General features: G+C 40.6%; 1 protein-coding gene across 1 annotated transcript in view; it reads left to right on the top strand.

Annotated features, from left to right (window-relative positions):
• OTOGL (otogelin like) overlaps positions 1-24,704 on the top strand; it is a 132,364-nt gene that overhangs the window by 51,532 nt on the left and 56,128 nt on the right. Inside the window, exons 26-31 of the mRNA XM_054987760.1 lie at positions 13,734-13,879; positions 14,369-14,504; positions 16,440-16,559; positions 17,646-17,762; positions 22,508-22,664; positions 22,975-23,001. Coding sequence (XP_054843735.1) covers positions 13,734-13,879; positions 14,369-14,504; positions 16,440-16,559; positions 17,646-17,762; positions 22,508-22,664; positions 22,975-23,001 — 703 coding nt within the window. The remainder of the gene's footprint in view (positions 1-13,733; positions 13,880-14,368; positions 14,505-16,439; positions 16,560-17,645; positions 17,763-22,507; positions 22,665-22,974; positions 23,002-24,704) is intronic.

The raw sequence follows: 24,704 nt of genomic DNA, 5'->3' as shown, positions 1-24,704 counted from the left end.
TGCTCTAACCTTGTATGAATAGTCCTTTATTTTTATTCCTCGTATTTCCTCATCTTGTCGTATTTGTATCATCAGAATCTCCAATACTAAAATGAACAACAATGGAGATAACGGGCAACCTTGTCTAGTTCCTTTACTAATCGTCAATTTCTTGGTCAATTCATCATTCACTACAATTGCTGCAGTCTGGTCTCTATAAATTTCTTTAATTGCTCTGATGAATCTTTCTCCCAATTGTAGCTTTTCCATAGTGGCAAACAAAAAGTCCCAGTTTAAATTGTCAAACGCTTTTTCAGCGTCTACAAAGAAGAAACCGACCTCTTTATCACAACGCTTGTCATAGTATTCAATAGCATTGATCACTGTCCTTAAATTGTCTCTTATTTGTCTGTCCGGCAAAAAGCCTGCTTGTTCTTCCTCTATGACTTCCGAGAGCCACCCCTTCAGTCTCTCCGCCAATATCTTCGCAAAAATTTTGTAATCATTGTTAAGTAATGATATAGGCCTGTAATTTTTCACATTAGTCAGATCTTGGCCCTCTTTTGGGATCAATGATATATTCGCTTCGCTCCAAGTGTCTGGAATTCTTTGATCCCTGAAAACTCCGTTCATCACCTCTTTTAGGAATGGTGCCAGTTCGTTGGCCATTGTCTTATAAAATTTAGCCGTAAGTCCATCTGGCCCTGGCGCCTTTCCTAGATTTGCGGATTGTATTGCCTTACTTATTTCTTCATCAGTTACTTCACTGTTCAACTTGTTTCTCCAAGCTTCCGAAATCTCTGGAAGTTTAGTTTTCTCCAAATATGATGCTATTGATTCTTTGGTTACTTCTTTTTTATTATACAGCTTCGCATAGAATTTATAGAAGGCTCTACTGATGGTAGTCTGCTCCAGGTACGTTTTATTTTCTTCACAGATTTTATTTATTATTTTCTTTTCCCTTTTCTTCTTCAATTGCCATGCCAAATATTTCCCAGGTTTATTAGCACCCTCAAAGGCTTTTTGATTCAGTCTTTTAAGGTTCCACTCCAATTCTTTATTACTCATTGCTGTTAACTGTTCTTGAAGAATTTTGATTTCCTGATGTATTTTCTTTTTCCCTGGTCTCTTTTTTAACTGTGCTTCTTTGGCCTTTATTTTCTCCTCAATCTCTTGTCTCTTCTCCTCTTTCTTTTTCCTTGCTCTGCCATTTAAGTCCATTAGTATGCCCCTTACAACCGCCTTGTACGCGTCCCAAACTTTACTGGTTGGTACTTCTTTATTCACGTTGTATTGTATAAAAAACTTAGTCTCTCTTCTCAATGTTTCCATATTCTCACTTTCCTGTAACAAGTCCTCATTTATTCTCCAGGCTTTCCTTTTTCTCCTTTTTCCAAATTTCCACATAATTGGGTTGTGATCTGAGCCTACCATCGGCATTATTTCTACCTCCTTAGTCCATAACGCTAAGTCCTTTGAGGCCCAGATCATATCAATTCTTGATAATGTAAGATGCCTTGCAGAATAAAAAGTAAACTGTCTGGTTTTAGGATATTCTCTCCTCCATACGTCTTCGAGAGTCTCTTGTTTAATCAACTCAAAAAAAAGCTTTGGCAATAGTCCTCTTTTCTTTTGTGCTTTTGTAGTCTTTTTGTCTAGTTCCAAATCTGTCACTCCATTGAAATCTCCAGCAAGAATTATCTGGTCATATACAAGATCGTCTAGGTGCTTCCTTAAGTCCTCAAAGAAGCTTTCCTTTGCACCGTTAGGTGCATAAAGTCCGACTACCAACACTCTCTTTAAGTTCCAATTACATTCCACTGCTACAAATCTAGCTTCCACATCTCTCATAACAAGTTTTGGCTGCAGCTCCTCTTTTATATACAACACCACTCCTCTTTTTTTCTTGTTGGAAGCCGCTACAAATTCTTTGCCCAATTTTCCAGATTTTAAATATTTTACATCCTGTTTTCTAATATGGGTCTCCTGCAAACAAACAATATCACATTTTTGTTTTAATAGCCAATGAAAAATATTTTTTCTCTTATTCGGTGAGTTTAGTCCATTTACATTCCAAGATAATACTTTACACTCCATATTCATGGTTTTGTTGGTAAGTCTTTTTCATTGTCCTTGATAAATCTCTCCATCTCCCGCTCAGATCTGATGCGTTTTTTTGCCCCTCCAAACTCAAAGGACACTCCTTCCGGTAACTCCCATCTGTATCTGATATTCATGTCCTTCAAAGTCTGAATTAGCACTCTATATTTTTTCCTGTCCAATAACACTGATCTGGGCAGTTCCTTCATTATAATAATCGTCTTGCCATCAATCTCCAATGGATCTTGAAATTGTTTTGTCACAATCCTCTCTTTCATATTTCTAGTTGTAAACTGCACAATCACATCCCTTGGTAGTTTCCTCTGGGTTGCAATTCTCGAGTTCACACGATACGCCACATCTAGGATAGCCACAATTTCCTCCTCCTCCTTCCCCAGGTAATCAGCCAACACCTCAGTCATCTGTTCTTGCGCTGACTTCCCTTCCACTTCTGGCAGACCACGAAAACGAAGCTGCTTCTCCATGTGTTTAGTTTCTGCAACTGACATCCTCCCCTTTACCAGCCTCATCTCTGTTTGTTGCGTGTCTATTAAATTCTCCATCGCGTCTTCTACTGTTTTAACTCTCTGCTGCGTTCCTTGTAATTCACTGCTAATCGTTTCCACGCCTTTTTTCACTTCTGACAGCTCCGACTTTACTGTCTGTGTAACTTCCTTGACCTCTTTAATAAGCTCCAATTTCGTGTCCTTAAGTTCTTTCATCATGTCTATAAGTTTTTTGTCCAAATTTTCTATTGCCGATTGCCACTCTTTTTTCGACATCGTGGGGCTTGCTTTAGCTCGCTCCCACGAATCTGCTCTCTTCCTCAACTCCGTGGCGTATAATTAAACGTTTTCCTTTTTTTTAAATGTCCCAATCTTTGCCAAAATTAATTTTTTATATCCAAAATGTCGGGCGTCTTTTCTCTATGGTTTCTCTATGTTATTGTAATCCAAGATGGCCTACTTCCTCTTCCGCTGAAGCCACGACCCTTCCACTTTCAAAGATGGCGATTCCCCACTTCCTGTCCTTTGGCAAGGGCCGCTTCCCTCCAGCCACTCTATTGTTGTTACGCACTTCCTGTCTCCCGTCTTCCCACAGCAGGTCTCGCGATGGTGTCTTTTTCCCACAGCTCCAAAACCACAGGTATTCAAAACAATAGTCCGATTTTTGTAATAACTTCTTTAAACTTAGTCTCTTTTAAAATACAACTCCTGCCGAGTCTTCACCTCCTTTTCACTAGTCTGTTGCAGTTTAAAAATCTACTTTCTTTCCTCTCTGTTTTTGTCAATCTGTCCCGTTTTAAGAGATAGCGATCTTTACCTTCTCTTCAACTTTCTCGGGTTGTAATCGCTGTTTCGATCTTAAATTCTCCTCTCGACTTCCCTCCCCGATCGAAGCTTGGGTATGTAGGTCTTATGCCAGCCGAATTGGCCCCAAAATTGCCGCAGAGATTATAGCCGACCCGTCGCAAGGTGGGACCTCAAGGATCGGGGGGGAGACTCCTTGTGTAGAGCCCCCCCTCGTCCGAGATCTAGCTCACCCTAGGGTCTTGAGCGTTCTTTGCCTGCTCCCCGCCTGAGAGCAGTCGGCCGCGGGTTATTTTCACCCCTCCGGCCGGTTAAAACGGCAATCCGGTCAGCTCCACAAATGGAGCTGCGTTAGACCTCCATGAATCCCAAACCGGAAGTCACTGGACTGCCTTCTTGAGGGAAGCTTGTATTGCTCCTTGACTGACTTTATTCTGGTTTGGAGGAGTTAGATTTGGTAAATTTCATTTTCAACTGGACAGTTCTGATTTCCTATTCAGTACACTTATGTCAAATAGCTTTCTTATTTCATTGTTATTGGGGTGGGAGGATTTAGCTTTTACACAAAGCAGACTGCAAGTGAGGGACATACACCCAATGTCATCCTTATTTTGTTTTGAAGAATGTTTTGTCCACCCTAGCTCACTTCCAATGTCATAGCTGGGACGAGAGAAAAATGCTTCAAAAAATAAAATGTAGCAAAGGAGAAGAAGGAAGGAGGCAGGATTTAGCTTCCCTCAGCTAAACACCATTTGGTGAAAAACCATTGACATCTTGATCTTCAAAATGTAAGGGAAGCCATGTGACCAAATACACATGGATTCTCTATATCATGTTTAGTTTGCCCTTTGATAACAAGGGAGGCGAAGACCCCACTGAGTTCTAGGAATGAAACTAGGCAGCTATGATTACAGTGGAGAAGTGCAGGTAGAAGGGATACTTATTGCTTTCCCCTTAAAACTCTTTCCCCTAACCATTTTTTCCCAACCCAGTGGCTCCCCAAGGCTGTTTCAGGTCAGAAAAATGGTGTATAGGGGGGAAAGTGGGGACATATCTGGAAGCTACAAGGACTTTGCCAGAAAGAATTTGCCAGAAATAAGCCAGGAAGTCCTATTGATTCAGTGGAACTAGGGATGCCAGTCCCTTGCTGGAGGTGAGGGGATCCCCCACTCCCACATTCCACCCCTGCCCCCACTTACCTGGCCAGTGGGGGGGGAACGCACCTCCCAGTTGTGTCCCTGGGCAGTGCTGTGCACTCCCAGACAGTGCAGCGTACTCCTGTGCTCTGCAGCAGCCAGATTTGGGCCAATTCAGCCCGAATTGGGCCAAATTGGACCGCTGCAGAGCATGAGAGCGCTGCCATGCTCTGCAACAGCCCAATCCACCCCTGATTCAATCCCCTGGGGAGCGCGGGAGCGCTCCCAAGGCGGCCTGTGACCCATGCGATGATGTCACTTCCTGGAAGTGATGTCATCGCACAAGCCAGGAGTGTGTATGCACTGCACACATGTGTGAAATAGAACAAACCTAGGTAGGAGCTGGGCCCCAGATCTCCTGCCAAGGTGAGGGGGCCAGGGGACCTGGCAACCCTAAGTGTAACTAATGAGGCACCTAAGTGCATTTGCAATTACGGCTTTTTGCCTCTGGGAAAAGTAGTCACCTGATTTTTGGAGAGAGTTTTTGTTTTCATAAAAAAGCAGCCTCAGGAGCTGTGGACTCAGAGGAGGGGCTACTGAACCCTTTCCCCTTCCACTGGGGATAGTAATGACCATATTACCAAAGTTTTTCCTAGTACCAGTAAAAGCTCTGGTGTTCATTGTGAAAATTGCACAAGTTCCCCACACCCCCACACTGGTGTTTCCCTTCAAATTACAGCCCTGGCAATTTGTGGAGAGTAGGGGTGAGGGAACAATGACATTCTGAAGAACAATGGTAGAACTACATATAATGTTTAGATATAATGTGCCTAGAGATTATAGAAATGGAACATGGTCTGTGGAGATCTAGTGAAATACATTTTGTACAAAATTAATATAAACTAGACTGAGGGTATATCTAAGCATGGTTTAATTTCTGTCTTCCTACTCTTTTCTTTCATCATTTTTCTTTTTATGAGAACAAAGAAACACAGTCTTGAGAAAGTAAAAGCAGCCCTGTCTATAAATATGTTTATAAACATTTAACAGAAATGAAGTATGAGGTATATTCCTTAATGTAAGATAGCTCCATTTCATTGAGTTTCCAGCAGCCTTCAAAAAGAATTAGGCAAGGAGTTCACCTGTTGAGCTATGTGGATACCTACTGTGGCACATTGCTAGGGATTGTATCACTTGAAAATAGATACCTAAGCATTCCCAAACCTTAATCGTGGGACTATCATGTTTTTAATTAGGAAAGGATTGTAGTAATGTAATCCAATAAAATGCCAAATCTGATACTCAGTAGGGCAAAACTAAATAATTGATACAAAGGACAACTGTGTATGGTGATTGTTTGCATCCTTTTAAAAATACGTTAAGTATCTTCACATTACACTATTAATAATTTTAATTGAAATCAGAAAAAGAAACCATTAGGAAGCTGTTTTTACGTATTTTATCGTTTGTTGGTTTTTATAACTTTCGCATACATGTCTTTTGAAATGGATCATTTTAGGAATCATTGAAAGCCTATTTTGACCTACATACAGAATGAGAATGCTCTGGAAAGTTTTAAATGCAGAAAGTGTCTTGAATGCACAGCTGTGCATCTGCTCATATTATGGAAGCTAGTAGAAATTTGTATATGTCTGCACCCCCACCCCCAATTGCTTTGGACCTGTTCACACAACTAGCTGTTTTTAAAATTTATTTATAATTATTCACTACATTTAAACATCAGCAACTTTATATATTACGTTCTATGAATTATTCAGAGTCCTTAGCTTATCCCTTTGTCATCTTTCTTCAAATGTGGAAGAAGTCTCTGAAAATTCACAAGTTGCACATGAAGGTGATGGCCATTCTCTGTACCGTCCTCTCCTCCAGTACTGAGAGGTATGCTACTTCTGAGTCTGACCGTGAAGGATCTATTTATTATGGTTCGTTATTGCGGTTGATGTACATATCTAGGCTCTAAATAGTGCCCCAGGCAAAGAATTTCTTTGGCCCCACTCCTCTGTTTATCAATGTTTTGAATACCCTATATTTTGATGGAAATGTAACTCATTTTATGACATCCATAATTTACATGCATGATGTACTTCCATGTCTGTAAACATGTATTTATCCATGACATATATAGCAAATAAAAATTGATTCCCCCCCACCGCCCTGTATAGTCATAGGCACCTTTAAATTTCAGGAAAAACTGAATGACATTAACTATATACCAAGTTGGGCCTGTATTAAATAATATTACAGCAAATGGCAAACTCAGCATATTGAATGTAGTCTTTTAGTTTACAATAATTGTTCCCATTTGCTGAGTAGAGAGCTAGGAGGATAGCCCATGACAGGGGCCCTGCGAACAAGCAGCCGAAGTGATTGCCTGGCCCTAGGTCCAGCTCTTTGAAAGATGATGGTGAATTCTGTAACTTATTTATACATTATGTGAAGGAATATGTCTTCCTGCCTGTCCTGAACCCACTGCCAGTCAAAGATATTGGATGTGAAAGGCAGAAAAATTCCTTCCTCTCTACTTAATTCATAAAAAATTGTCCACCATTTAAAAAATTGTTTATACCACATAAAAAGTATCATTCTTGGTTATATGTGGAAAGAGAGAAATAAACTGGATGGATCTTTTTGTATAATTTTGAGTCTTACCAGTTTGTCACAGCAGTTGCTGTTGCATGACTAGCTTTCTAACTGAAAAAGTCACCAGCTGAAGAAAGGAAGAATGTACTGTTAGTCATAGAATCATAAAATCATAGAGTTGGAAGGGGCCATACAGACCATCTAGTCCAACCCCCTGCCCAGTGCAGGATCAGCCTAAAGCATCTCTGACAAGTATTCATCCAGCCTGTTCTTGAAAACTGCCAGTGAGGGGGAGCTCACCACCTCCCTAGGCAGCTGATTCCACTTTTGAACTACTCTGACCGTGAAAAAGTTCTTCCTAATATCCAGCCGGTACCTTTGTGCATGTAATTTAAGCCCATTGCTTCGCGTCCTACCCGCTGCTGCCAACTGGAACAGCTCCTTGCCCTCCTCCAAATGACAGCCTTTCAAATATTTAAAGAGAGCAATCATGTCCCCCCTCAACCTCCTCTTCTCCAAACTAAACATTCCCAAGGCCCTTAGCCTTTCATCGTAGGGCTCAGTCTCCAGACCCCCGATCATCCTCGTTGCTCTCCTCTGCACCCTCTCGATTTTGTCCACATCCTTTTTGAAGTAAGGCCTCCATAACTGCACACAAGACTCCAGGTGCAGCCTGACCAAGGCAGTATAGAGAGGGGCTATGACCTCCTGTGATTTCGACGCTATGGCCCCTTTGATACAACCCAAGATTGAATTAGCCTTTTTTGCCACCGCATCACACTGACTGCTCATATTTATTTTATAGTCCACTCTTACCCCAAGATCCCTTTCACATGTAGTACTGCCCAGAAGTGTATCCCCCATCCAGTATTTGTGCTTCCCATTTTTGTGGCCCAGATGTAATACTGTGCACTTGTCTTTGTTGAATTGCATCCTATTCACAGCTGCCCACTTCTCCAGAGTATTCAGGTCTTGTTGAATTTTAATTCTATCTTCTTGGGTGTTTGCTACGCCTCCCAATTTGGTGTCATCAGCAAATTTAATGAGCAGCCCTTCCACTCCTTCATCCAGATCATTGATAAAAATATTGAAAAGTACCGGGCCCAAACCCGAGCCCTGTGGCACCCCACTGGACACCTCCCTCCAATCTGATGAAACGCTGTTGACCACCACTCTTTGAGTGCGGTCCTCTAACCAGTTCCCTATCCACCGAACTGTCCTATAGTCCAGTCCACAGTCTTCCAGTTTACCCATCAGAATGTCATGGGGGACCTTATCAAAAGCTTTACTGAAATCCAGATAAATCACATCAACAGAGTTCCCCCGATCCAGTAAGCTGGTCACTCGATCAAAGAAGGAAACCAGGTTGGTCTGGCAATATCTGTTAGGAACAAAACCATGCTGACTTCCCCGGATCACTGAGTGATCCTTCAGATGCTTACAGATTGATCCCTTTAAAATCTGTTCTAATATCTTCCCAGCAACAGAAGTCAGACTGACCGGCCTGTAGTTTCCCGGGTGGAATGTTGGTGGTGTTGGTGATTAGTGATGGTGGTGGTAATAAATTATTCTTATTCAAACTCTGTTTTTAAAATGGTTATAATTAATGACATGGAACTGAGACCTAACTATTTGTTCTGTTTCTCCATTACGGGGACCTCTGTGAAGTATCTCACTCTGGTGCTATATGCTTTCTGCTCAATGCAAAACCTTGGTGTTTTCCTCAAGGGGGATGGGTTTTTGTGATTTTCTTGTAGCTGCAGTGGCTGCTGATAAAATGCAGTAGCAATGGGTTTTCACAAATCAGGTTTCCTCATAGTTACCTTGCTCCAATCTTTCAGCAGCCGCCTCCCCCCGCTCAATAGGGCTTTTGCATTTTTTCCAACAATTGGTACTATACTGATATGCTGTAATAACAATAGGTGCAACAGGTCTTCTGAATTCTCAGCTTTCGTTGTTTTAAAAAAGTAAGTAGCTAGTCCCTTCCATTGCAGATGTATCCCTTTCCCCTTATATCTCCACAAGAGAAGGAGGTAGAGACCTTATTAATAAATTGAAGCTGAGAATTCAGAAAACCTGTTGCACCTATTGTTACCATAGAATATTAATATAATATTCTAGTGGAGATTTTTTTAAAAATAAAAAGGCCTGTCCAATGGCAGGCAGAGGAAATGGTTGCCTCGGGTACAATGTCAGTTAAAATGGCTGTCATGTGGGTGGGAAAGCCCAAATTCTCACCCACACAGCATATTTTTGGCTATTCAGGCTTAATGTGATCTTTCCCAAAACTTTGATGCAAAGTAGGTTCGAGAAAGATTGAATAAAAGCCATGGAAAACTTTAGGAGATGCATAGATGCCATGGAAACCCCAGGAGAAACATGCATGAATGCTGTGGGGAAGCAGGAAAAAAACACACTTCCCAACAGCATTGAGCCTGTAGCAGATAACCTGTGTGGGAATGACTGAGCAGAAAGTGCCTTGTGCCAGGGAAGCACTATTCAGAATGATGTACCCCCTCCATAACCGAAGATAATGGTATGAAAATAGAAGAAATGTTTAGGATCCAAGGGATTTTAAAAAGTTTTTACTGTTTCTTTAATTGAAATTTGGAAACATGCTGTTCTATTGGCTAATATGGCTAGGTACAAATTATTTTAATGAGCAGAATTTTAGCATCATGCTTCAAAATGTTAAAATAATGGCAATTTGTTTTACCAGTCTAAATGTTCTGTCTAGAGGGAAGAGAATTCATTCTTTCTTCAGCAAGGAAATCCTGATGTATTATATTCTGCAAAATTCAGAACAGTTGCTAAATTTTTGATTCCTTGCCCAGATTTCTGTTGCTGTTTCTCCATTGCTTGGCAACACTACACTATCACAAAGAAACTGATACTAAGTTAGAACAGGCTAGTTTTGGTGATCTAATGGGAAGATATGACTTGGTCCTGCAGTAGAAAAAGCATTTTGTTTTTGTTTTCTACAACTCAGTTTAGTTTCTCAAGGCAGATCATGGTATTTCCTCCTTTGTGTTTTACCTTAAAAGGTAAGTGTGGCTTTGTTCCTGAAAGTGATTATATAAAAGTGGCATTATATAAAAGTAACACGGAGGCAAGATTCCTGTCTATTTGTCTAAATTTTTTAAAATACTCAGCATCGATGAATTAGTCCACAAAAACTGAGGGGCCTTAAATCAGTAGCAGAGCATGTGCTTCAAACACAGATAATATGTGGGGATAATAATGACATACTTTGTAGACTACTCTGAGTGGGTGTTAAGTAGACATGGGCACAAACCACGAAAAACCAAACCATGCGATTCGTGGTTTGTGGCATTTTCACGAACCACGAATTCCACAAACCAGGGACAAGTGGTGGGGAAATGCCCATTTAAAGAGTGGGTGGAACTTGGCTGGCCAGCTGGGAATTCCCGGCCGGCCAGCCAAGCCCCACCTCCAGGTTAAATGGCTATTTCCCTGCTGCTCCGAGCGGGGATGAGGGAAAAGCCATTTAAACAGCGGGGCTTGGCTGGCAAGCCAGGAACTCCTGGCTGGACAGCCAAGCCCCGCTGTTTAAATGATCAGCTGCTTGTCTGGGATCTCCTGACAAGCAGCTGATCAGAGGGTTTAAATGTCCCTTTCCCTGCTGCTTTGCAGTGGCAGGGGAAGGGGCATTAGTGTTTACGAACCAAACAAACCAGTAGACCAGTTCGTGGAAGTTCGTAGAAACAAACTTCCATGAGCCACTGGTTCGCGAACCACGAACCGGGCTGGTTCATGTATTTTTTTTTGTTCGTATTCCGGTTCATGCCCACCTCTAGTCTTAAGTTGTCCTGACGGGCAGTATATAATTCAGATGTTGTTGTTGTTGTTGTTGTTGTCCCAGTCATTTCCACTCCAATGATCATGGGGAAGACCTCTGAAGAGCTGGTGCCTTTCACAGTAGACTTTATTGGGCTAAATGACTCTTAACTAGGGCAGCTTCATATGATTGCCTTGGAATCTGTTGGTACATAATACTTTTGTCTACATTGGCCACAGCTGTGGTGCCAACTGTTTATGCAAGTTTGCCACACACAAAAAATGAGAGTGCCAGTTCAAATCTTTATACCTCTTCCATTTTTATTTTCTGTTTCTTATCAAAGCCAAGTTCAATCAATGATTTCTGGCACCCTGCTAGAAACATAGGCCACTAGTGTACACTGGACAGTATTATACCACATTTTTTCCATATTCCTCTCCATTCTCAGAGCACTTTCTTGCAGCACAGGATGATCATTCCTGAGGTTTCAGGATCCATGCAGAGAAACAGTCATGAGGGGTGGTTGGCTGGGGTAAGGAGGAATGAGGGAATCAAACCCACTCCTTTCCTTGGCAGGCTTGTGCTTGTGGAAGAAGAAGGAAAAGCAATTTCTTGTCCTCCTGAGTCCACCCTCCCATGTGCAAGTTCTTCCTCTTTGAGATCCCACAACCCTGGGAAGGATCTTTCCAATGGTCAGAAGGGGCTGCAAAAATTGAAAAGAATGTGGAGAAATATGACATTCCATGCATGTACTACTCATTACAATTGCAATGCATAACAATCAGCAAGCTTACATGGTAAAGCTGTTCCAGACAGGCCCATTTCAAACTGCAAGCAGGAATATACATTCCCACATCTGAAGTTGATTTATTACTTAATTCTGTGGTTGTGGCTCTTAAGGCAGTGTGGTGTAGTGGTTAGACTGGGACTGAGGAGACTTGAGTTTAAATCCCCTATCAGCTGCAAAGTTAAATGGGTAACCTCAAGCAAGCAACTCAGCCTAATCTACCTCACAGTGTTGTTTGGACAATAAGCTCAAGGAATGAACTAAAAAGCTCTCCGAGGATGAAGGCTTGAATTTAAAATGTAATGGCTAGATAATGGGTTGTTTGCTAGGAGTGTCTACTTTGGTAAGAATAAGTGTGGTAATTGTATATCTGCAGATATACAAACCTGCGCCAGCCAACCTGTATCACTTGCGGGCCAAGTCTGTGAAAGGGTGATGATTTAGGCAGGGTAGTTATGGAGATGCATGAAAAGAGACATTGCGAGCCTGAGTGGGCTATACAAATAGATGGAAAAGAAGAACTGCAATCTTACTCAATCTGTGGAGAGTCTACAATTCTGCCTTTAGGACTTACTTTTTTTCTCTTTTTAAGGACATATTTGTAAACAGAAATGGGGCAAATTTCATCTTCGGGCTTTTCCGCAGGCTCAACTTATCCCTGTTTTTCTTAGCAGTCGATCCCCAAGCATTGGAATTGGTTTGGGTACAGTCCTTCTGCACGTCTGCCCTCCCTTTAAATTTTCACAGTCATGGAGATGGTTTATTTTCTTCTTCACATGCCTTAAATAATCAAGATATTCAAGCGAGTGTGCTGTTGCCATTGGTGGCATCACCACCTGCCCACTTTTTATTTCTTATGCATGTTTATATCATTATATTGGTATAAGGGCTGAATTTTTTAAAAAAGACCGAGAATGATCACACTGCCAGTCTTTGCATGAGGAAGCGTAAAGGACTTCAGCTACCCATACTTAAGTCCCCACCTCTTGCAGTCCAAACAAGAGAGCCCCACCCAGGCTGACCCAGAGCCAGGAGGCAGAGGCTGGCACCGGCAGAGCAAACCAACCTCTATTGGGATGGAGCCTGGAGCAGCAGGGGCTATGTGCTTTTCAAACTGGACTGCATTTTCTGTCACCTGATGCAGCTAACTGCTCCTCCCCTGAGCCACCAGGGCTTTAGCATTTTTTTTAAAAAAATGTCAGTTTCATATTGTTATACTGACCTACCATTATAATAGCAGATTCTCTGAATTCACAGCTTTCATTTAAAAAATGTCTCTAGCTCCTTTCGTTCTGGAGATATAAAGAAAAAGGCATATGTCAGCAATGAAAGGAGCTAGAGAGTTGCTTCTCTTTTAAAAAATGAAAGCTGGGAATTCAGAGAACCTGCTATACTTATTATTACAACAGGAGATAAGTTAAATTTAAAAAGTGGTACAAAGTGATTAAAATAATTTTTTAAAAGACCAAAAACGAAACTAGGAGGAGGAAAGGAAGAGAGGAACGGTTCAACAATGACAGATGTCCAGTAATTGAAAAGTGGGTTAGAACTGAATGGGAGCATGGGACAAACAAAACCCAAAGAAACATTATGCAGGAAGAAAAAACCCCGCAAAAATTTGCTTCCAAAAAAGTTTGGGTAAAAATGGTCTCAAAAGAACTGGAAAACAACAAAATCAAAAGCTAAAATTGAAGGCAAAAAAAAAAGTTTCTGGAAATCAAGGGATAAACCAAAGCAGTATGGGACCAGAACTGACCAAAAAAAAATCAAGGAAAACTCTTTCATCCCTAAATAATTTGGTTTCAATGAGTTCACATTGCAATTGAACACACTGTGCAACCAAGTGGGTCTCATCCATTCCCTTAATTGCACTTTAGCTGACCCACAAACAGCCCAAGGCAACTGGAGTCCAGTCAACAGAAAGAGATGTACCATCTGACAAGTTCCACTTTGTTTTGTTATGTAAACGCTGCAATGACATACAGTTGTGTTTGTATATAACAATCCTTTCTGCTTCACAGAGTTCAGACAGTTCAAATGTGTCTATAATAATTCAGAACAAGAAGTGCTTTGATAATGACATTGTTTGCTCCAAGAGTGTCTTTATCTCTGTTGGAGAGACTGAGATTTATTTCAGTGATCCTGTAGACATACAGGTAAGTTATATGTTTCTCTTTTTTGTCTTGACCTTTACAGTGCAATCCTAAGCAGGTCTACTTGGAAGTAAGTCCCATTTTATGCAACGGGGCTTACTTCCACGTAAGTCTTCTTAGGATCGCAGCCTTTGTCAACCATCTACAGTATAGATAACTAAGTGATAAGGTATCACAAATGTACCCATTTTCTTGGTTTTTACTCTTTTACTCTTCTCTATGGTCTCTGAACTATTGTTATCCTCTTTTTGGATAATACAGAACTTTACTGGTCAAGGATTTTTACTTGTTTAAATGATGTGTTTATGTTTGGTTTAAATGGTTTTTAGGGCATGTTTCTATTATGTATATTTTTAATCTGTTAGCTACTGTGGTGACCCCAATGAGGGCAGAAAGGTGAGGTATACATTTTGTAAATAAATACATAAATATATTGTTGCATGTTTCTGAAACCAAGCTATTTGTCTTTCACAAATATGAATTTCTTTGCAGAGAATGTTGAGGATACATGAGAACAAAACCAAATATCAGCTTTGGAAGGCTGGACATTATACAGCAGTACACTTCCCAGATCAGGAGATCACCATCCTGTGGGACAGAAAGACAACAATGCACATCAAAGTCGGAGCTCAATGGAAGGTGAATGAATATGAGATTTTATAGCTCTAGGAATAGAGGAGGTTAATTCCAGAGTCTGCAAGGCTTAGGCGAGCAAGTTTTTCATCCTGAATGCCACATATAGACCTCTGCCTGGTTTTGAGCATTTCAAATTAGATGCCTGGCCCTTTCTGTTTCTGGCACTAGAAATTTCCTGTTGCTTCCGGCTTCCTATGTGTCCATTGGGGCAAGCTGGCAGTGCCAAGAAACATCTAAAAGCTTCAGCCTGTTGTTGGCAGAGACACAGATGTGTTCCCTCTTCTCATGCTGTTACTTGAGCCTTGAACTGCTAAACAATTTTTTAGTCCATCAGCTCACTGGCAGAAGCTGCAGTACAATGGGGACTGATGCGCCTCAAACTGTTACACAGCTCAGGGGCTGCATGAAAACCATCCTGCAAAGGTAGGGCTCCCAGGCAATAATGTGCACATCTCTCATTTAGGGGCTTGTAAGACTTAGTGTTTTTATTAGACTTAGTATTTAGATAGGAAGGCAAATTTCTACCCAGTTGTGAACCATGTTTTCTCACAATGTGAAAACTGACGGTAATCATTGACTACATTTTATGAGTGTTTTGACAAACAAGAGCTGCCTCCTCTCGTGATAATAATAACACAATAATATTTGATTTATATACCGCCCTTCAGGACAACTTAATATCAAATCATAGTAGTTTACAAAGTGTTTTGTTATTATCCTCACAACAATCACCCTGTGAGGTAGGTGGAGCTGAGAGAGTTCCTAGAAGCTGTGACTGACCCAAGGTCACCCAGCTGGCTTCAAGCCCAGGAGTGGGGAATCAAACCCAGTTCTCCAGATTAGAGTCCTGCTGCTCTTAACCACTACACCAAACTGGTTCTTAGAAAACAGTCTTTTGTTGGTCTTGTTTAGTATTTTATATAGGTTCAAAAAACATCCTATCTTCACGGAATAGGAAATAGAAGGATCGCTCCAGAAAAATGTGGGTTTTGCTTTTTAAGGCAAATTAAGGCAAAAATTACGTCTGTTTTTGTAGCTCCAGTCTGACCATATATTGGTTCCCCCTACCATATAGGAAAGCAAGCACTGCCACCCTGTTTTGAGAGAAGATGGGCGTGAGCATTTTTATAGCAAAACTATCTTCATGTATTTGCTGCTAAATATGGGCATTGCATTAAATCAGGCATAAGCAAGGGATATGCCTCCCCCCTCTTCGTGGGGACGGCAGGCTAATAAACAAACAAACAAATAAAAATGAAGACATCTCAAAATAAATCTACAGATTACAAGTCTAAAGAAGTGTCCAGTCACATACTCTGATGTTGAGGAGTTAGCCGTGTTAGTCTGTAGTAGCAAAATCAAAAAGAGTCCAGTAGCACCTTTAAGACTAACCAATTTTATTATAGCATAAGCTTTCGAGAATCAAGTTCTCTTCATCAGATGCCTGCATCTGATGAAGAGAACTTGATTCTCGAAAGCTTATGCTATAATAAAATTGGTTAGTCTTAAAGGTGCTACTGGACTCTTTTTGATTTTGATACTCTGATGTGGCCCTATTCGTTGGCATTGTCTTGTTCTAGCAATAAATGTTTCCTATCTAAACCTGTGTAAACGTTTCACAACTTTTGTTTTCAGTGACATTGCAATCCTAAGAGTAAGCCTATGTGTTCAGCAGAAATAGGTGGTACAGACCTAAAAGGAATAGTATTTGGTACAGCCCATGGATTACATGATTGAATACACTCCAATTATCAAACACTCCTAAAGCCTAAATCTTTATGTCTATAAGGTATCCACTTTGCAGACCCAATATTGAAGTATTAATTTAGTTTTTTGTCATGAACAAGTTTTAAGTAAAGTTTGTAATTATTCTGCAACCATAATTTGAATACTTTAAATGAAAAGGTTTTTAAAAATATTGTCCTGTTACAATTTCAGAGTAAATTGGCAGGTTTGTGTGGGAATTTTGATAAATTCACTTCAAATGATCTCACTACATCCAACAACATGGAAGTTAAAAATGCTCAAATTTTTGGAGAGAGTTGGGCAATAGGACCGGTAAGCAAGAGTCCTTATTCAGTTTCAAAATAATGATGTTGAGAATTTACAGATTTGTAGAAATATAATATAGCTGTTATCAAATCAGCAATTAATATCCTGTCAATTTGATGAGCAGGGGTGTTCAGGAATGGAGAGTTTCAGTTTCCCCCCCACCCCTGTTCCCTGAAGCGCCAAGGTTCTGCACATTTATCTTTCAGCTTACTGTTGAGCAATCAGAGGGGATGGAGAAGCTCTCAGGCAGAGGTCCCCAACCCTTTTGAGCCTATAGGTACCTTTGGAATATTTACACAGCATGGTGGGCACAAAATGGCTGCAGCAGGAGCCAGACCCAGCTCCAGCTGCTGCCATGACTTACCTTGAGTCACACAATGAACATCCTTATGCTGTGGTGGTAGCTGCTGCCAAAGAAACATTTCTAAAAATCTGAGCAGCCAATCAGAAGTGGGGGGGGGGCGGTTCCTGGATGCACATAATCAAAAGAAACATTAACATTTGTGTATATGTGGTGTAATTTGCATAGGAACTTTTGGGTGAAGTGGTCCTTTCTTGATATGGGCTGCAGAACAATATCTTTCTTATCATGTCTACTTTAGTTCTAAAATCCTTGGAAGGGAAAGTCTTGGGTTTTTTTCCCTTATGATGATGATTGTTTGTTTTTTTATATTTTTTCAGAAGTTAATTTATTCCCACTGTTGGTTCTTTATTTGAACTTATTGGACTAGATTCCTCTTCACTGTAACCGTATTAAAGTTTTTGAAAATGAACCAAAGAATACTTTGAATAAACTGTTTTGTTTGTAATTTGCAGTTGGCTTTCTTGAAACAATGATATATGGCATTTTTTTTATTTTCATACCAAAAGGGAGTAGGAATATTAAACAAATAAAAAAGATATTTTCTAATTTGTTTTTATTTGGAAAAAAATATTGTACAATTCTCAGGGGAAGAGAGATCAGCAATATTGCATTTCAAGAGGTTTTTTTTCCTAGAGAAGGGAAAGTTCCAATAAAATAACAATAAAAAACCCATTGTGCAGTTTCATAGAAGATATTGATCATTGCTCTTTGTTTTTTCTGTAAACCAGTGTGCAAGCCCAAATGAGACCATTAAACCATGTGAAGTACATCAGAGCAAGTTCCCTTATGCCAAAAAGGAATGCTCAATTTTGTACAGTGATGTTTTTGCCCCCTGTCGCAATGTGGTAAGTGAATCCTTTATAAGTTATCTAAAAAGAACAGATTTGCTCAGAGTGTCTGCTTGCTGAATACTTCAAAAGCTTCCTTGGCACCAGCACCTGTCAACATGAGCATCTTCTATCTTAATGCTAATGAGTTTAATGCTGCCAGTCCTAACACTGCCCCCAGGCTCTATGCCAGGACCTTAATAAGCCAATGTTGAAGGGGTATCAAGTGTACACTGTTCTCTAGGAGTTTCATTTGGGTTTTCATAGCAACAATGGCACTTGGTAGAGTCTACCCCAGAACTTTGGAGTTGCATCTAGTCCTATTGAGCTTGTACAACACCACAGTGTGTTTAAGGATGTGCAGGGGAGCAAAGAGTGAAGGCTCCAAGGAAGAGGAGAAAGCAGCAGCAAGGAGTGGGGCGAGACAAGGGTGCTGCCCCCCTCCGAATCTGCTATACCAGGCCAACCCTTACCTCACTCAATATAAAGCTGACCCTAGGTCACATGATTGTCTGATAATAATGAAGTCTTCAAAAGGAAGGACGCATGAAATAAATGTGTTCAAGTCACCTGGTGGCATCTGGCCTTAATGAAGAAATAAAGAGCATAAGAAGAGCCATGCTAGATCAGATCAAAGGCCTGAACAATTGTGAACAATATGTTTATATGTTGGATTACGTCAACATATTGATTCTCTTAGACTTCTCAGTGGCTTTTGATTCCACCAGTGATGTTATCCTTCTGGACCACCTTTCCAGACTGAGACTGGGGAGCGCTATTTTGTGGTGGTTCTGGTCCTACCTGGAGGATAGGTTTCAGAAAGTGTTGCTAGGGGACTACTGCTCAGCCCTGTGGCCTCTGGCCTGTGGGGTCCTGCATGGCTCCATCTTGTCCCCTATGCTTTCCAACATCTACATGAAAGTGATGGTGAAGTCATCCAGAGATGTGGGCTGGATCATCACCAATATGCAGATGACACTCAGCTCTATCTTGCGCTTCTGGCTGATCCCAGTGAGGCTGTAGAAACCCTAGACAAATGCCTGGAGACAGTTTTGAAGTGGGTATGAGCTATGCCAACAAAATCCCAATCTTTGGATTGATTCAATGTTTTAGTTTTGACCTTTAAAGCCCTTAGAGGACAGGGACTAGCATACCTACGGGACAGACTCTAACTATATGTACCCAGGAGAGCATTGAGGTCAGGTGATAAACACCTACTGGTGGTCCTGGGCTCCAGGGAAGCTAGACTGGCCTCAATCAGAGCCAGGGCCTTTTTGGTCCTGGCTCCAACCTGGTAGAACTCTCTATCAGTGAATATGTGGGCCTGCCAAGAGTTAATATCCTTTAGTGGCTGAGGCCAGTCCAGCAGTCTCCCACCTGGCCTCTTGTCAGGGGGGCCATCTGATCATCTGGCCCCCCTATATGAGCTGTAAGTGTGACCTGAATAGCCTTTTCCCCCTCCTTCTCCCCACCCCCTGTGTATCACTGGAAGGGGTGGGTTATAGGGTCACTGTCTGGGGGTGGGGTTTTATGAAATATTGTGATTTTATTGTAAATTTTATGTTTTTATTGCTGTAACCCACCCTGAGCCCGCTCGTGGGGAGGACGAGATAGAAGCCCAATAAATAAATAAAATAAAAATACAAGACTACTACCTCTCCATTTTGGAATGCCCTGTCATCTTTTCTTCTTAATTAGCAAGTCCCCACCCATTTCATGCCCCTTGTCTTATCACTATTGTGTTCCCCCAAAATGCCAATAGGCTTTTTCCACTAGCAAGTCCTGATATTTAAATCTGGGATTTGACATGATAAAAGACGTTGGGTTATGTGAGGTACAACTGTGATTCTGTTCAACTATACCACTGAGTGTGAAATAATGGAGTATCAATTCAACGAGGCTGGTATTATTTATGAAGAATTCCCAGGCTGAGGTCTTCTCATTTTCTCCACTGTTCACTTTCTATCAGTATTTGAAATATATCCAATACTTACTTTCCAATCCCGCCTAAACTTATTTCATGAAGTTTAACACCTTAAAATGCATCATATATCTTTAACATATAAAATTGTACTATTTAGCATATTTAGGGAATTTTAAAGCTTAAATGTCTTGGTTTTCTAGAAGAAAATTAAAAATATATCCTATCTGAAGAGGGACTTGAAAACTGCTGCAACTTATGCTACCTTGATACATGTATTTTAATTTTTGGCATGAGAAACAGAAAAAAAACATAAAAGTTTATGGTAGAAAACAAATGTAGTAAATAAAAGCAAATGTATTATTTATACAAAAACACTGTCATGCGATCACAATAGGTAGGACTACCAGACAATTTTGATATCAATCAAATTAAACTTTATAACATTGAAAACATTGAACTCTTTAATAATGTGTGATGATTAAATATATTATCACATATTAATTGTTACCAAAATTATTTGCTTTTAAACAGCATCAATATGTCCATTTCTCAGTGTGGCCAGATCTGTGAATCCAGAGGCTTAAATCTAGAGACTGGAGCTATGATCAGACAAAACTGATCTTTCTACAAACCTGAAAAAAATGTCAGGTTTGCAGAAAAATCTGAAATCTGAAAAAAAAGATGGGGGCGGGGAGTTAATTCCTCCATAATAGAAACAGCAGTGGTAGTTATAAGAAACAAATGTCCTCTCAGAGCAGAACCACAAGTGACAAAAGGCACAGATTGGATACTTGTCAGCTTCCCTCAAGTTTTGATGGGAAATGTAGGCAGCTTGGTGGAATGTTGGACAAGTGACAGTTGAAAAGTCCATTGGACAGCAGTCAGAGAGCGAAGCTGCAAGACCAGGATGCCTACATTTCCCATCAAAACTTGAGGGAAGCTGACAAGTGTCCAATCTGTGCCTTTTGTCACTTGTGGTTCTGCTCTCAGTGGCTATTGTGACAGTTGCTAGGCAACAACAACAGTATTGCCCTTCAAAGTGTTGTTTCTTTTAGTAAAAGCTATTTGTGTGAGTACAAGGCCCTTTCCAAGGGCTGTTTTGAGGGAGGACTCATTGGGTCACCAACACTTGCCAACCTTTGGGCACTTGCCAATGTCAAACACAGTCAACGTGGTGTAGTGGCTAAGCGGCAGACTAGGATTGAGGCGGCCCAGGTTTGATTCTTCATTCTGCCACAAAAACGTTCACGCTATAGACGTTGAGCAAAACCTTGTGTTAGAAGATACAGATTGCTAAAGGGGAAAAAAGGCAAAGGGATTTTTCTTAGTGCTCCTTCAATTTCCCCAATTTCCCTGTTGGAAAAATTTATTCTTCAAGACATTTTTGCACTATACATTTTGTGTGAAAAAACCCTTGTCTTGAGAAGCATTTCACTCATTCCAAAACAGGAAAATTATTTCATAGAAAGTTTTTTCAGTGCTTCCCCAAATTTACCAATTTTTCTGTTGGAAAAATTAAAACAAAAGTCCTCTGAAAAACTCCCCCTCCTCATTTTTCAGGTTTTTTACTAGGCCTTCATATCTCAATCTAAAACTACTGCTAAGCTTAAAAAATAGCTATATGCAAGCCCTGTTGAATGGATATTGAGCCATGGCAGCGCGTGAATGATTGAGCCATTTTGCTATGCTGTTCTTTACTTTCATGTATATTATACATTCCTTAGACTATCTGAAAAGAGAGTCTAGGAAAGAACATCACAAACAACATTTAGTAACCTGTTGGCTCTTTTTTACAATTAGGTGTACGCGTATAAATGTCAGTTGTATGTGCATTCACTGTAATATTAATAGGTCTACCAATGTGCTGATAAAAATGATAATAAGGTAGGATGCACAACTATTCATTACACTAGATGGCAGCATTTGCTTTAAAACGGAGAGAAAAATTTATTGTTTAACTTGATTTTAATAATGTTGGTCATAGATTAATCTCTGGCGAAGCAAAAAAAAGAAAAGAAAAAAAGACATCTCAGATTGCCCAACCCAAAGAATGGCTATGGGAAAGGGAGAAGAGAATTATCTGGAAATAACAAAACTGAAAAAAAAACTATGATGGAATTGTATTTAGAATGTTATATAAAGACTATCCTACCAGAAGAGAAAAATTAAAATGATAGGATGGTCAGACTCCCTTTTCTGTGAAGAAAGGCTGAAGTGTTGGACGCTTTTTAGTTTGATCAAAACATGTTTTAAGCTACATGATAGAATTATGTATGGTGCAGAGAGAATGGCTAGATTTTTTTAGATCTTCCTAATTCTAGAAATTGGGGTCATTTGCTGAAATTGACCAGCAATAGTTTCAGAATGGACCAAAATAAATACTATTTCATAAAATCCAGTTAACTTACAGAATTCATTGCCACAGTTATGTACTTATGAAAATTAGTTTATATATCTTTAAAAAATGGTGGAATTAATTAATCGACTATAGGTCTATAGTGACTATTAGACAGTATGTCCAAATAGAACTTCTATGTTCATACTTCTATGGCAGTATGTTTCTCAATACTTTTTGCAAGGGGACATACAACTTGGGGGTTGCTGTTGCTTTCACACCCTTCTTGTGGACTTCCTGGAAGCACCTGCCTGGCCAAATACTGGACTCGATGGACCTCTGGTTTGTTCAAGCAGGGATCTTCTTAGATTCTAACAGCAATTGCAGAGTTCTCAGAAGGATGCATTTGTGAAGAGAAATTGTATTGTTTGAGTTCTTTTGAGGACTTCAAAAAAGTTCGTGAAAGTGAATTATATTGCATTAAGACTTGTCCTCATATTTCAGATCGATGTGACATCCTTTGTCAAAAACTGCCATACAGACACATGCAATTGTAATCTTGGTGGAGATTGTGAATGTCTATGTACAAGTATTGCAGCTTATGCTCACAAATGCTGTCAGCAGGGTGCTGTAATTCACTGGAGATCTCCTTCCCTCTGTCGTATGTATGCTATTTATCGTACCATCAAATAGTATCAGTAGGAAATACATGGATTGAGACTTCGTTGTCTGATTTCTGTAATGTCACTGCAGTTGAAAGCAGTATCCAGCACTCATGCTGATAACTAGAAGTGTGTCTCTTTTCAAAAAAGTTACAAGTACTATTAACTGTACCTGTAGAAAAGAGCAAGAGTTTAGTAACACATATAAGACTAAAAAAATTGTGGTAGGGTATGAGCTTTTTGTGAGTTACAGCTCACTTCTTCAGATATTAACTGTACCTAACTGTTCCTATTTTTCTTTCCTTTCAGCGTATGACTGTGATTACTACAACCAAGGCATGTATCACCTCTGGTTTTCTTTTTAATATTGGATATACACAGTGTCTCAGGATGCTTCATCTTCTTGTGACAGAAGCCAATTTGCATTTGTGAATCACTTCAATTAGATTAAAAACAAAACTTTTATTTTCTTATGCTTAAAGTGTACCATCTTGAGTGTAGTAGTTCTGAAATCTTATGCAAGAAACATTTTTTAGGTCAGTGTTTCTCCAGTAGTCCAAGTGGGGTGGCCTTCACTAATAGGAAGAAGCTCCTCCCTGTAAGCAGAGTTGCTCGTCTTCTTTTGGTGACTCCTGATGGGAGCGACTTCTCAAATCTCCCAGTTTTTGCTACCCTGACAGATGGTTGTTAGCCGTACTTGTCTCCAAGCCCAGCCACTCTTTTTTCTACCATAGCCTTTTCTTCCTTCTCCTTCTCAACTTTTGTGTCCAACTAGGGGGAAGGTGCTTCTTCCACTGCCTGAAGTAGGCTTACCTCCACTGGAGTCAACCTCCCCACCCTCCAGGTTCTCCCCTGGAAAGGAAGAGCCAGGAGAACTCTGTGCTCCAGTCAAGAGCCTCTGCGGTCACTTTGTGTCCTGGCTGGGACCCTTGGAGCACTGGCAGCTTCAGCCAGCCTGCTTTTTTGCCCCACACAATGGGAGCCAGTAGTGGGGCTGCATTCACCTCATCACTACAGGGTTGAGTAAATATGGAAATCTACCAGATAGCCCTTAGAGGGTTAGAGTGGTGGTTCTCCTCTTACTCCGGTCGGAATAAAAGACAGGAAAGAAAGGGGAGATGAGTCTGACAGATTTTGGCATGAAATAAGCCTCTAAGAGCCATCCCACTTTCTAGAGCTGGATTCCTCCTCTTACCATGACAGAGAACCAGACATTCATATGCATAGTCAATCCCCCCTACCCAAGAGGAATAAGGCTTCTCAGGGAAGTGACTAGGAATGTGTGTTCAGATATTTCCAGTCCAAATATTTTCCAAAAAATACCTTATTAATATTTTTCAGATATAGTTAAATATCTGGATGGTTTTCAGCATACTAGTAAATGGGTCCCCCCAAATTCTGGAAATGTCTCAACATATGGGAATATTTCAGACCAGCATTTTAAGGCTTCTGTGTCAGTGTTTTCTTGCTAGTTCTTGCTGTTGGCTTGACATGATGGTTTAGCTTAGATTCTCTGATTTGACATTGGTTCTGTTGGTCTTGCAACAGTGTCCCTTGCTCAAGTTGCTTTGGCTTTTATTCACTGGATCGACATTGGCTTATTGGGCTTCCCCTGTGGGCTTGTGGTTCTTCTGGGTTTTTGTGGTTTAATATTGGTTCTGCAGGTCTTGTTGGTTCTGTTTGCATTTAGAGGGTTTTGGCCAATGGAGAAAATATGGAATTCCTCTCCCCATATTAAACAACGGAGTCAGTTAGGATGGCTGGGGCACATTGTTCAGGGACCTGTAGAATTGCACCCCTTGATCCAATCTACGAGAAACTTTGGGGGTGGGGAGTCTTTAGTGGACAGGCAGGACTAGGTTCCCTGCCATTTTGGTATCATTTGCTTAAAAAACTCTGACTCCAGTCCCCTGGAAAGATTCCCGCATAAGAAATAATGAACCTCCCCCACCCCCCGGCCAAATTTTGGTATTCTGAAAAACACTCAGATGCTGAAATGGTCTTGGGGGAACCTGAATAACCCAGAATACCAGTTTTTA

This window comes from Eublepharis macularius, chromosome 9 (assembly GCF_028583425.1).
Source record: "Eublepharis macularius isolate TG4126 chromosome 9, MPM_Emac_v1.0, whole genome shotgun sequence".
NCBI classification, from domain to species: domain Eukaryota; kingdom Metazoa; phylum Chordata; class Lepidosauria; order Squamata; family Eublepharidae; genus Eublepharis; species Eublepharis macularius.
Note: the sequence above shows the minus strand (reverse complement) of the source record. Positions and strands in the feature narration are given on the sequence as shown.